General features: G+C 39.3%; 1 protein-coding gene across 1 annotated transcript in view; it reads left to right on the top strand.

Moving 5' to 3' along the window:
* Nucleotides 1-9,387, top strand: part of LOC107730226 (CREB-regulated transcription coactivator 3-like) — a 49,351-nt gene extending 39,964 nt beyond the window's left edge. Inside the window, exons 8-14 of the mRNA XM_016540984.1 lie at nt 1,611-1,660; nt 1,760-1,977; nt 2,698-2,963; nt 4,275-4,511; nt 4,627-4,710; nt 4,794-4,992; nt 7,219-9,387. Coding sequence (XP_016396470.1) covers nt 1,611-1,660; nt 1,760-1,977; nt 2,698-2,963; nt 4,275-4,511; nt 4,627-4,710; nt 4,794-4,992; nt 7,219-7,424 — 1,260 coding nt within the window. The 3' untranslated portion in view covers nt 7,425-9,387. The remainder of the gene's footprint in view (nt 1-1,610; nt 1,661-1,759; nt 1,978-2,697; nt 2,964-4,274; nt 4,512-4,626; nt 4,711-4,793; nt 4,993-7,218) is intronic.
* The last annotated feature ends 4,362 nt before the right edge of the window (nt 9,388-13,749 follow it).

The raw sequence follows: 13,749 nt of genomic DNA, 5'->3' as shown, positions 1-13,749 counted from the left end.
ATCGATACTTTCGATACTCGCGTCAGTATCGATATATCGATACTTTGTATCGATACGCCCATCCCTAGTACCAGTCATCGCAGTGTAAAAGCGCCATTTGCTGGAGGCTGTTTCTTTTTCACTCCAGGCATCAGAGGAGAGTGAAGGTTTTGTGTGAAAGATCAAGGAATAATTAATTACTGTTAATGCTCAAGGCTTGATTCATTTGAGAATCAATGTGATCAATTTCGTCTGGTTTGCGTTCAAAATATTTTAGTGATGCTTGCTAATATGTTGTGTTAAATCATCAGAGAGCCAGTTAACAATATTGAAAAGTGATATTTTTATGGCATAATCCAAATATACAACAGAGAAACAAAATAAGAAACACAGGGAGAAGAAGGGGAGGGGGTTGTTTATGTTCATTTCTGTTTTCACAATTTTCAGTTAAAAACTTATCAGTGACACAAGGTTTTCTGGACCTTATATATTATATTTAATTGGGCTCCCTTGGCCCCACTGATATTTTATGTGCTTTTCCCATCTATTTTTAATTTAAACTTCAATTTGTTAAATTGTGTTACTTTTAGTATGAGTTTTAGTATGAGATGTATTTGCATGTTTGTTTCGCATCTCTGAATTTGTGGAGGTTCTGGTTTGAGCCGTGCCTTTGTGATTTCCTTCGAGTCCATCATTCTGAAAGTATATTGTTCTGCTATTTCTTAATAATTGATTTAACAAGAATAATATTCTCAGGGCATATGATTACATTTATTTGTGTAATGACTTCATCCCTGTTGTTTTCATAACATTCATAAAATATGAGTATGATGGTGCTTATTTTCACCACAGTTACACCTTAGACTAGGTTTTGTGGATGGAGAAATAATTACTTTCAGTGCTTTAGACTAATTCATTTGTGGATATTAGACACATGATTAATTTCAGGATCTGTTTTACGTAAAAGCTTGCAATTAAAGTGTTAATCATGCCATGTGTTAATATACTGTCTATTACATCAGCAGTGGTTCACTTAGCTATTTTAATGCTAATATGCTGAAAGACATGGGTCATTCTCAATGTTTTTTTGTTTTGTTTTGTTTTTTATCCCAATGCTTAAAGGAGACATATTATGCCCCTTTTTACAATCAAGTACAAAATCTTCTCGACCAAGTAAAATATGTAGGTTGGAATTTTATTGTCCATCAGGAATTGATTGGATCATTGACGTTGGTTAATTACTGCAGTCATTTTGTGAGTGATTGAAGCTTGGATACGTTATTACTCAGCCCTTGCGTCAGTATACATGTCATCAGAGAAGAGATGTGATTGTAAGGAGAGAGGCATGTTAATGTTTTAACAGGGTACTTATTTTTTCTTTCTCTTTGAAAAACTAATGTTGTGTGCGGATACTGCAACATTCCATAAACATAGGAATTGTCAGTTTTGATTTCATGGTGACTTTAACAGAATCTTTGTGCTGTTGATTACAGAAAAAAAGTTTTATTGATTTAAGTATGATGCCATTTTGTCTTACTAGCTACAGTACTAATTGATTGTCTGTAGATAGCAGGCTGTTAAATGTATCTCTGCAAGTGTAGATGTGTAATACACATGTTGCCTGGTTGCAGGTGCAGTCTCTGTCCTCCCGGCCAAAGTCCTGTGAAGTGCCTGGAATCAAGTAAGTCAAGAGAAATTTGTGTGTGAGTGTGCATGTTTATTGGTTGCTTACTAGATATTTGCTGTACATTTAACATTGTCCCTCTCTGTTTCTCTGCAGTATATTCCCATCTCCAGAGCAGAACGCGGGTTTGTCTCACTACCAGGGCACGCTAAACACTGGCGGGTCTCTTCCTGACCTCAGTAACCTGCACTTCCCCTCTCCGCTGCCCACTCCGCTGGACCCCGACGAGGCTGGATATCCCAACCTGAGCGGAGGCAGCAGCACCGGCAACCTTCCCGCAGCCATGATGCATCTGGGCATCGGAAACTCACAAGGTCAGTGGGTTTACTATATTGGTCATAAACAGACACATTAATACTTGTACTGGTTTTCACACATGCGTAATCTCATTCACGCACAGTCTAAGACTAAAAAGAGCTTTTGTTTGGGACCAAATCGATATTCAAGGAGGCTCGTTTGCTGTTAAAGCATCTCCTGGCTTCAGAAGAGCCTGGCTGAACACTCCGGCCTTTGTTTAACGGCACACTGTAGGCTTACACTGTAGGCGCTTTCTGGGGAATGAATGCCATGTGTTTTCTAAAGGGCCACATCCATGCAGAAGACCACAGCTCTCCTCCTCTCTCTTCCCCCCTTTTTAAATCCATCCGCCATCTGATCGCTCTCTTTGACTTCCATTCTCTTGAGCTTTATTCTTTCCATTCGCTCTCATGTCTGGGAACAGGGTGTGCTGGGATGTTTCTGCTGCCCGTTTCAGCTGTGCTGCTAGCTGATTGGCCGATCCCCAGAGACACAGCCGACCTTTAACCCCTGAATTGGCTGCTCATAAACAGCTCTTTTCTCTCTCGCTCTCGCTGGTCCAGTAACCTGCAGACAATTGCTCAGTGTCTTTTCTGAGGAGTGGACATCAGGACAGGAGCCGGCCTGCACGCAGTGACTCATAAAGCCATTATTGGTTTGTCTCGGTTTCATTAAGGCGGTTCAAGAAGTACTTTTGACCCCTGGAGCTGATTATGTCATGTTTGTTGTCCTCTTAGGGCTGTCATCCTCTCTAAGCAACCCTTCCATCCAGGCATCCCTCACCAACTCTCAGCTGCACTCGTCTCTCAGCAATCCATCAATCCACACGTCTCTGCGTCTCTCCTCGCTGTCCAACCCTCCTTCGACGGGCATGGCGAGTTCACCCAGGAGACGGCCGGCCCCCATTAGTCCCCTGACACTCTCTCCAGGGGGCGATCAGAGGCGAAGCCTGGGCAAGCAGCTCTCCCCGACAATGTCGCCCTCTCTGTCCCCGATCACACAGGTGAGAAAAGTATTCATTAAATCTCCTCATCCAGCATCTCATGTTCTCTGGTGGTATCTTCCTCATCCAGAACATAACTAGCTGCTTGTATTAAACTGCTTACAGGGCTCTAGTGTCTAATGTTGTTAGACTTTTCAGGACTGCAAATTTAAAAAAAACAAATGTAATTATGCACTACCATTTTCTGCTATGAATGCTGAAAGGCAAACACTCAAATGTGTGTTGATACATCACTAGTGATTGAACCACACAGCACAGACCAATTATATACATGGCGTGAGAGAATAGGAAAGGGTTGTTTACTCTGAGTCTTTGGATAGTGCCCTGCATATCATTTTTGACCCTGCAATGGTTTGTAACAGATTTCTGTGTTGAGTTCAAATGTGGCACAACCATTTGAATTCAACACTAAATTCTCTGCTACAAATGGTGGAAATGCCAAATGGTTAAAACCTTAAGGTAATAGTTCAAATGACATTTTATTCTCACTGTCATGTTTATAATTCCATTAAAAAACAATAATACAAAATATTCTGAAATGCTATTACAATTAAAAATAAGTTTTCTCTTTTTTTAATGTATATAAAATGCAGTTTATTCCTGTAATGACTAAGCTGAATTTTCAGCAGCCATTACTCCAGTCATTCTAATATTCTAATGTAAAACATTCTAATATGCTGATTTTGTGCGCAAGAAACATTTCTTATTCTGAAACATTTTAAACTTTTGAATGGTGGTGTATGAGCAATTGAAGTTTAGACCCTGTAGTTAATTAAAAAAAAAAAAGTTTTTGTAATGTACCAAATCAGAAGCTTCACTGTATAATTTACAGCAAGAACAGTGGAAGCAAGATGGAAATCAAATTGAATGAAAAGCTTGGTAATCAAAATGCAATCTAATTGAAATGGGAATTCTGTATCAACAACCAGCCCCGGTTATTAATTTTGAAGCAGCTCTTTTCCAAACAACTGCTGTTCATAATTACCATGTCTGTCATGCTGCTAAAATTAAAATAAAAAACGGCTAAAAAAGTGGTCCTTATAATCTGTGTAGCGTCTTCAAAAACCATACATCATCTTTTTTGTATGAAACGCAATACCAAACCAGATGCTAGTGCCATCTGTAAATCTCAATGCCATCACTCGTTTTTTTTTTATGTATTTGTGTACTTTTATATAGTTTGTGGAGCCCTATTCTTAGAAATGTGGCAGCTGGTTTATTGTTCATTTTTGCCAGGAACAGGGTGTTCTGCAGCGTACCGTAGCCAAGCTCCCAGTAAAATTATTTTTATAACTTTCCCGTTCTCTTCAGGGGGTTGCATTGGACACCAGTAACTTGCCGATGGAGCCGCCCCCTCCCTACCCCATTTACCAGCAAACCCAGCAGCCCCTGCAGCAACAGCCTCCTCCTCAGTCCCATCCGTCTATGCAGCAGAGCTCCCAGCATCCAGGGGTGCAGCAACGAGCAACAGGTGGCCAACAGCAGCAACAACAGCACCAGCCTGTGTCCCCGCTGCAGAACGTCCCACTCGACTTTAATTCCAGCGCTGTGAGTTCCCTTTGTAACATTAGTAGAAGCAGGCATCTGAGGGGAAAGACACTGTTACAGATGCTGGTTATTCTTGGCTGAACAGAAAAACACTGTATCTTGTTTTTGCTCACAGCACAACAGCATGGGAGCATTTTTCAACGATCCCTTTATGGAGCAGCAGTTTTCTGGACGTCAGTCCAAGTGTTCGTCCTATCAGGTAAATATCGAACATCTTGAAGTACACTCTGATTCCCAAGTTGATCATGTTTTGTAACGAATATTTTGTGTGTGTTTAAACAGCAGGATCAGTATAATATGTTGGAGAATGTCATGAGCTCTATGGCAGGAGGATTTGACCCTTCCTCCAACCTCTACTGCTCCCAGACTGCCCTCATGGGCTTAGGTGGCAGTCATGGCAACCTGCAAGACCACCTTCAGATGAGACCCAACATGCTCTACTCTAATTGTGGAGGAGGAGTGCCCAACATCATCCTTACAGGTGCGGAAGATCAGACAGCAGGTCATTGTGAGTCATTATGAGAATTTACTCTTCAGGTTTCATCCTCATGCCCTGCTTTCAAAGCACAAACTCAGATTCTTAATTCATGGACTCGTTTTATGTAACTGCCAATAAAATGTACATTGAAATAACAAGGAAATGTCATATTCAAAAATATGCTAGTTGATCTTCACCTAGTCATCCAACAGCTGACTACCGTGTGTTCCAAATTATTATGCAAGGAAGATTTCAGTAAAATAAACATTCATAGAAAGTGTTTGTTTTATTTCTCATATATTTTTAGATAACTGATATCAGTCTCAGACAGGTTTGATAAATAGTTTTCCAGGCCTTCTTAGGTAAATGGTGAACCTACTTAAAGAGTTTGTTCCGCATTATTAAGCAAGTCACAGTTCTCATGCAATATGGGGAGGAAGAAAGATCTTTCTGAAGATGAAAAGTAATGAAATACTGCAACATCTTGCGAAAGGCATGAAAACAACTTATCTTGCAAAAACTGATCAGAGATTATTAAACTGTCAAAATATTTTTGAGTGATTTTTGAGTGCAGAAGAGCTTGATCAGATAAAGGTTTATTAAGGAAAGTTTCAGTCAAACAAATTCATTTTATTATAAAGGCAGCTTTAAAAAGCCACTGTTGAGCAGTAAACAGGTGTTTGAAGCTGCTGGTGTCTCTCTATGCTGGCTGGCAGTTGAGCATTGTATTTCAGCCAACCCTAACTCACAAAGCTCAAGCTTTTCATCTTTAGAAATATCTTTCTTCCTCCCCGTATTGCATGAGAACTGTTGTCTTGCTTAATAATGTGCAACAACCTCTTCAAGTAGGTTCATAATTTACCTAAGACTACCTGGCAAAGTCTCTAACAAACCTGTCTGAGATTGATACCGGTTTGTAACGGGGCGAACGAGACGAGAGGCATGCGTATCCATTTGCAAAGCTTTATTCACAGACATGGTCAGAAACAGGCAGGGTCAAAACACCAGCAAACAGGTATGGCACAGGCGAGACAAAAGAGTAATCCAAGGACAGACGTGATCAATCTCCGGCGAACAATATCCAACAGGGCAAGGCAAACGGGTAATCCAACAGACAGATGCCAATCCAGGCGAGGTACAAACAGAGTCCAAATGACAAGACGAGAGAGACAACCAAGACAGGCAGAAGATCAGGAAACAGGCAATAAGGCAATACGACGTGACTAGACTTAGACTAGAACTAGAAACTAGGACGGAGAACTGGCTCCTTAAAGTGCTACCACTAGGAGAGAGATAAACGCAAACAATACTCGGCAGTGAGAAATGGGGAAGTCCATGGTTTATGTAGGGTGTTTGATTGGTGACAGCTGTGTGTGCTTGTAATTTTTTATTCAATTCAAAGTTTGAAAGCAAGCTATCTCGTGCTACTGCACTAAAATTACCCCACTGTAAAATTAAATATCGAATATCTATACTTTTCGATATCATATCGCTATGGATATGTGGAGTTTCTGTGCAAGAGCGCCCTCCGGCTTCCAGTATGAATTACACAGTCTTTACATTGTGTGAACTCAGCTGTCCAGTGCGTTGTGATTGGCCGAATACCTAAAGCGTGAGACGGAAATGTTACACCCCTACCATACTGTGTTGATGCCGTGTCCCGGCCGGAGCAACGACACAAAAACATGAAAACCCATTACAAACGAGGCATTTGTTGCATCCAGTGGGGACATAATTACTGATTATAATGACTTATATTTTTTTTTTCTAAAGTTTAAAATTGAAATGAACTGTGTTCTTTTTTCTTTTTTTTGTATTTTTCCATGTAATAAATTCCTGTGATGGCAAAGCTGAAATTTCAGCTGCCATTACTCTAGTGTCGCATGACCATTTTGATCATGAACATTTTGGCATCTCAATTCGTTTGTTTTGAGCTTCCCAACACAAGTGTTGCAGTCTTAAAGTAGTATGTTAAGACCTCTATACTGTTTTCCATTCCATTGCATGCCATTTTGTGGAACAAAACGACACATCTTATGCAAATTCCCCAGAAGAAACGCATCCAATTGAGGCCACATCAACCAGAACCAGATCGATTATGAAGGGATTCCTTAAGACTGGTTAATTGACTAGTCATTTAGATAAAAAAATTTAAAAATTTTGCACATCTCTTCTTTCACATTTCCTGGACTCACTCACAATTCTGTTGTTTTTCGTTCTGTCTCTCAGATGACTCCAATCTCAGCCTGTCTAAGGACATCAGCAGTGTGTTGTCCGCAGTGCCAGAGTGTTTGGACTCAGAAGGAGTTTTTCCACTGGAGGATGAACTACGTATCGAGCCGCTCAGTTTGGACGGACTGAGCATGCTCAGTGACCCCGATATGGTCCTCCCTGACCCCTCAGTAGAGGACAGCTTTCGCAGCGACAGACTTTAAAGAGCCACATCATGCATGTATACATGCATACATACAAGTCCATGAACATGACGACTAAAGCACAGAGCCTATAGCACTCAGACTTCTATAAACATAAAAAGATCTTTACATTTTCCTAAACGCAAAGTGCATGCATAAACACTACATGTTGACATAAAGTGAATCATCACGCTCGCATGAGTCACCCAGACGCCGTCTCTCAGTGGCCGCCATTGCTCAGCATGCTCCATCTGCCTCCCAAGACATCGTTCATCACTCAGCAGATGTGTGAAGCCAATCTGGATGCTTCACACGTGCTTTGATTTGTAAAGACAATGAAACAAACAAACATGAACCTGCCGTGTATCTACTCCTTGTGCCGAGTGACAATCAGAACACAGAAGCCATAGCAATGCCAAACCGATGACTGGATCGGGCTGTTGCATTGCTGGTCTATTTCAAAGCCATGCAACCAAAACAAAATGAATGTGCTTGTTTTACATATTGCTTTTGGATTTTATTAGAGGGTCACAGCAGCTTTCAGTGACATTTCGATAACAGCGAAAGGATGGGACGGTCCTGAATGCGGAGACGGTGAGAAGATGACAATATGACGTGTTATGGAACAGAAGGAGTCGACAGCCGGCCTAATACCAGCCCATATTGATGCACCAAATGCTGTGATACGAGACACCAGCAGGATGGGTTGAGCTTTCCCCCTAGCCACGCAACCCAAACTCTTTTTCAGTACCAAGACAGAACATGTTCGGTGTCCTGAACCGTCTGGTTCGGGCTACTGAGTAGCAGACACATCTAAATTAACCAGCAGTCTCTGGTGTCACTGCCTGAAGCTTGGAGCATGCGCTAAGCTAACCGCATGATAATGCTGTGGTTTTCTGACCAATCAGCGATCACTTTGCTGGCACGTAGGTGAGCCAAAGCCACTCGTACATGCTCAGTCCATCCTTCAGAATGTGGCCAGTCCCCCTTATTCAAATGACAGAATTAAATGAATTACACCTCTCCTCCTGCGCAGTCACGTACTATAAAGAGAGGAGGAGTGTAGATGGTGTGTATAGAGCATTATGTTGCATATTTTTTGTATAAAAAGATAAGAGAGAGCTTTGCCACATATATATGCCTCACAATTTTCTGTCTGACTAGAATGTATTTTTGAAACAGAAAAAGGGCAAACTGTTTACAAAGATAAAGTTTAAGAACTATGAATTGTGAGTAGGCGCTGACATTTTTATGATTTTTGGTATAAATCTAAAAGAAAAACCTTTGTATCTCGCTGATATTGATCCAGTCCATAGTTAGCGAATACAAGCTTTGGCTATGCAGATCTTTAGCACAGGACTGTCTCAGATGGCTGGAACAATCTAGACCATAAAAAGGAACCATTTTACTTGTATATTTACTATATCTTTGTGGTTATTTCAGATTTTATACAGACTTGTAATGCGGCTTCTGATATGTCAGTTGTATTTGTACTTGTAAATCTGTTCATGTTCTCTCCCTTTGAACTTTTGTTGTGGACGTCTTCTTTCGTGAACGTTTGTTGTGATGGTATTTCTCACCATTGTTCAGCATGGGCCCTCTCTCTGCAGCTCTGATCCTTGTGAGGGGTTTTTACGGGAAAAAAAAAACTTTGGGATTTTAAAACGTCTTTAAGAGGTGTGATCTGTGGACGTGGAACACATGTATCACTGTTATTGCTCATGTTGAAGTTTGCACTGATCTGAGCAAAATTGATCTTTTGGTTTTAGTTTTTATTTTGGCAAAGATGTTATTTGCGATAACGCAAAGACGTTGTCTTTTCAGCATGTTATGCATGTGAGGACTTTGAAATGAATGCAGTATATTTTGTGAATTACTAGATTCAAATGACCAAATATTTTGAGATGAAGAAAGATATCTAAATATAGCTCAGGAATGCATTTTTTTCACCATATCGTGAGTGGTTTTATGCCCATCTCTTGCCTCTTGACTGCCAGATCCTTGCCTCTTGACTGCCAGAGAAAATGATGCCAGATTCCCAGAGAAACTGTTATAACCGAGATCCAGAAATCCAAAATGCACTCTTCCCTGTGTTGTTATCTGTGTAGCTTTCTATTCCACTTCCGGAGGTTGCTAATAGAAAGCAATAACAATGTTATCTGTGTGCCATGTCCACAATTTTATTATTTTTTTTTTTTTGCCATGTATTTTTGCGTTCATCCAGGTCATTTTCGAGTTTTGAGTTCAAAACCATCTTGTTGGTCAAATCAATCAAGTCGCTTTTACTAAAATTCTTCCTCTTTTTGTTGTGCATTGCTCATTGTGGTCCAAGTAGGCGAGAACAGAGGATGATTGACACAAGCAGAGATGTAAGGTGTGGTGACATTAGCGACATTTCGTGGGTAAAAAGGTCTATTATCAATGCTGTAGTGACGTATGAAGCGCAAAAGTCACTTTCAAACCAAGCAATTTTCTGTTGGTCAGTGCGGCGAATCTGTGTGACCAACTGCGAAATCTACTTTTGCTGAAAATTCCCAGTTGCATAGATTTCTATTGAAATTACTAGATTTAGCCCATGAAAATTAACCAAACAATGTAACTGTGACCGCACCTTTATAAACTTCTATATTTAAGCTTTGATAAATCTGGTCCCCCATGTACAAAAGGCAAAACAAGATTGGGCTTTCACCCCTGCAGCTGCAGTTTTGTAAAAAATTATATTAAAAATGAAAACGCAAAAAATCACTATGCTAATGAAAGTAGTAAGAACCCCTGACCTAGAAATGCAAATTCTGTCATTATTTACTCACTCTCATGCGTTCCAAACCATGTTTTGAAAAGTATGAGTAACCAAAAGGTTTTAATGACCATTAACTTTACATTGTAGCAACAAAAAACTGATGACAGAATTTTTGTAGTGTATGCAGCACTTTTTTGTAAAGACTGCATTGCTATCAAAAGCATAAAAAACACTCTAAAGGTGAATGAAGGTTTGGATTCCTGTGCATCCAGATGAAATCTCATCTGCTTTGATCTCGTTGATCTACTAGCCTCTGGTATCTGGTAATCCATAGCGTGATGCCATTAGATATTATACAGTGCTGGTACAAACCGATGTGGGCTGGTCCTGTGTAGATGTTTTTAAAAGGTGTGAACAATCTGTCTGGTTCAAATGCAGCAAAGCGTGTAACATGCCTCAGATATGTGGAGAGATGCCCTGGCAAGCCTTTCATTACTGTGATACAGTACTCACGATGATGGCTTTTAAAACACAGGTAGCTTAGTAATAACATGTTGGACAGCAGTGAGAGGAAGAACATGAGAGCATGCTAATCTCTTTCACTGGAATTCACATAAACTCTCAAAAGCCAGCTATCGCTCCCTCCACTCTTGTTTACTGAAGCCAAGCTGAATTTTCTTTCATTTTTGTTTCTTAATTAAAAGGAAGTCAAGATACTGTGGTCAGAACAAACAGTTCTCGTCCATGGCCTTTAATAGTTTGTTTATAAGACTATTTGCTGTGTGCTATAGATCTTATTTCAGTTTTTTTTTTCTTTTTGTATAGTTGGTATGTTTTGGTTTCCCCCCCCTGAGCTTGTTCATTCAGACTGGGTGTTAACTGAGGTTTAGGTAGCAATTACATTATACATGTACCAAAAACGGGGCTGGGGCCCATTAGAGGGCCTCTGCAAACTTCCAGGGCAAGTCTTAAAACATAAATCATTTAGTTATATTAAAAACCTTAAAGCTCTATAAGGTAGACATGATTAAAACACACTGGATGTGGGTGACAAAGAGAACTTAACAAAAGAGTGAACCATATAAAACATCCCTGGAGATTCCTTATACAGTCAAAAAATAATAATAATAATACTTTTACATAAAGAGCCCAGCAAGCACTGGATGTCAAAGTATAATGTCAGACTCCAGTGTTGGACATGAAACGTGAAAATTCTGGTTGACAATGAATTTGACAGAAATTGAATTTCGGTTACTTAACACCACAGCTTAAAACAAAACAACAACAAAAAAACTTCTGGGAGGCAATCAAAAGAATTCTGAAGAAAATTGAATCACCTCACTCTTTCTGATTATTGACATATTATATTTGTCTTCCAAGTCTCCCTTTGTCAAAAACAATATTTGAAGACCCTACTATCTAGTATTCTGTTGTAATAGAACAAACTAAAAATATAATGCCAGTTTAATGCTGTACATCTTTAATTGTGTTTTTTAGCATTTTAATTAGGATCTGAAACAAAAATGTAGGATCTATGAACATTTCCCCTCTTAATTGCAGCTAGATAAAATACCATTCTAATCTCAAGCAGGGAGTGAGAGAATTAAGATATTAAGAAAATGTTTAGTTACATTGCTAAGTGATGTGATTAATCTAAAGTCACTTCAAATGGGCTCTCAGAAAAAAAACAATTTCCCTCAGAATGGTGGATACCATCCCTTTGCATGTCCCTTCTTAGCTTAGTGAATGGTTAATTGTGTTATTTTCAAGTTAGTTTGTTATTATTTAGGGAGGATGTCCTGCAGACCAGTGACCTCTGACTGCAGCTGAATGTGATGATGACCACACACTCATCTGCTCAGAGTCTTTCAGTTTCATCTTCTGATAGATGAAATCTAAACAGATTTAAATCACACATTCAAAGTAACCAGGCAATTTTCTTTCTTACTAACTTTTATATTTTGTTTTTGTAGATAACCACTCACACCTCAACCCTCACTGGGCTTTTTAAATCAGTTCAACCCCTTGGGATGTGTGCTGTAGGGATTTAGCTGAGCTCTTTTGGGAGCTTTTCTTACTTTATACTCACTAATTGCTTTGCTTCATTCTGCACTTAGCTCTCAGCTCTCTGCACTTGGACAGCCCCTTCATCCTCAAGAGCCACGTGATTCTTTTGACTTACAGTCATCTCTGATAATTCCTGATAAATTTGTGCTGCCGCAAATTCCTCATTACTTTTCTGATTTATTAAACATTGAGTAATTATTATCAAGTTGTGTGTGATGTGATGTGAATATTGTTTATATGGATTAAACTGTTTATATACGACTTTGTGGAATCTCTATTGTCATTAATAACAAAGCTGTATGTCAGTTTGCTGATCCAGGAAACTGAAACCAGCACTACTTTCATGTGTCCTATATCTCTCAGTGGACTCTCTCTTGTTTCATACAAAACCAACAGATGCCATCTTTCAACTCATTTATCAACTACTGTAAATGACCTTAGAGATCTTCACTACTAATATTACTGTATTATTGTTGCAGTTTTTAGCTTGTTGCTAGGCTGACAGTTTTGTACATTGTAATGGACTATTTTTTCTTAGTAGAAACTTAGTAAATAATACACAGGTAAGATTATAAAATAATTTCAACTCAAAATCAATTTTGCATTTCCCCATATTCATTTATTTGGTAAATAGATATGCAGGTTAATTTGCAGTCAGCTGGTCATTATCACAAAATAAACATGATGAGGTTATCAGAAACCCTATGTGGAACGAATCTCTTACAAATTGTTTATTTCTGACTGACAATGTGCTCTGTGTTTCATTGTTGGCATTATTCAGCTTCGAAGTGACTTCTCTGCATCACAAGTTTGATCATGGCTAATTATTCAGTCTGGCCAGACTAATTTTAAACTTGTTGCAGGGCCCCTGTTTTTTTTTTCCTGATGAATGTCTTGTCCTTGTTAGAAGTCTGGGAGGTAAGTAAGCAAGACCCGATTTACGGTTACTTCCCGGACACACTACAGGTTTCGTCATTCATTTGCCACCCAGTATTATAAACAAAGGGGCGAGAGTCTTTTCCACAGGTCATTCAGACACCCTGTGTGTGGACATGACTGCTCTTTTTCAGACTTCTGTTTCATTCTGAATGTGGTGTGATTGTGGCTGTTAGCTCAACATAAACATACAGTAACAACAGCAAGTCCATCAATAACTTTCTCCAGGGATTTATTTCTAACAGCAACACTCACTGGCATAAATTTAGCACATAGTCGTCTGGCTGCTTCTTGGATTACAATGTATTGGTTTAGTGGTAACAGAAATAGCCAACACTGATGCAGGATCAGTTAACAACCACAAAAATAATGCACTGGAAGTGCTTGCAAATGTATATCAACTTTTGATGATAAATACTTCATTTAGGAACTGACATTTGTGGGAAATAAATTGAAAAATTCTTTGAAAATTAAATTGAAAGATTTCTTTCTTATGATAATTAATCTTGTTAATGTCTCTTAAAGGGGTCATATGATGTTGCTAAAAATAACATTATTTTGTGTATTTGGTGTAATGAAATGTGTTTATGCGGTTTAAGGTTA

Source organism: Sinocyclocheilus rhinocerous, unplaced genomic scaffold (assembly GCF_001515625.1).
Source record: "Sinocyclocheilus rhinocerous isolate Xijiao unplaced genomic scaffold, SAMN03320098_v1.1 scaffold368, whole genome shotgun sequence".
Classification (NCBI taxonomy): Eukaryota; Metazoa; Chordata; class Actinopteri; order Cypriniformes; family Cyprinidae; genus Sinocyclocheilus; species Sinocyclocheilus rhinocerous.
Note: the sequence above shows the minus strand (reverse complement) of the source record. Positions and strands in the feature narration are given on the sequence as shown.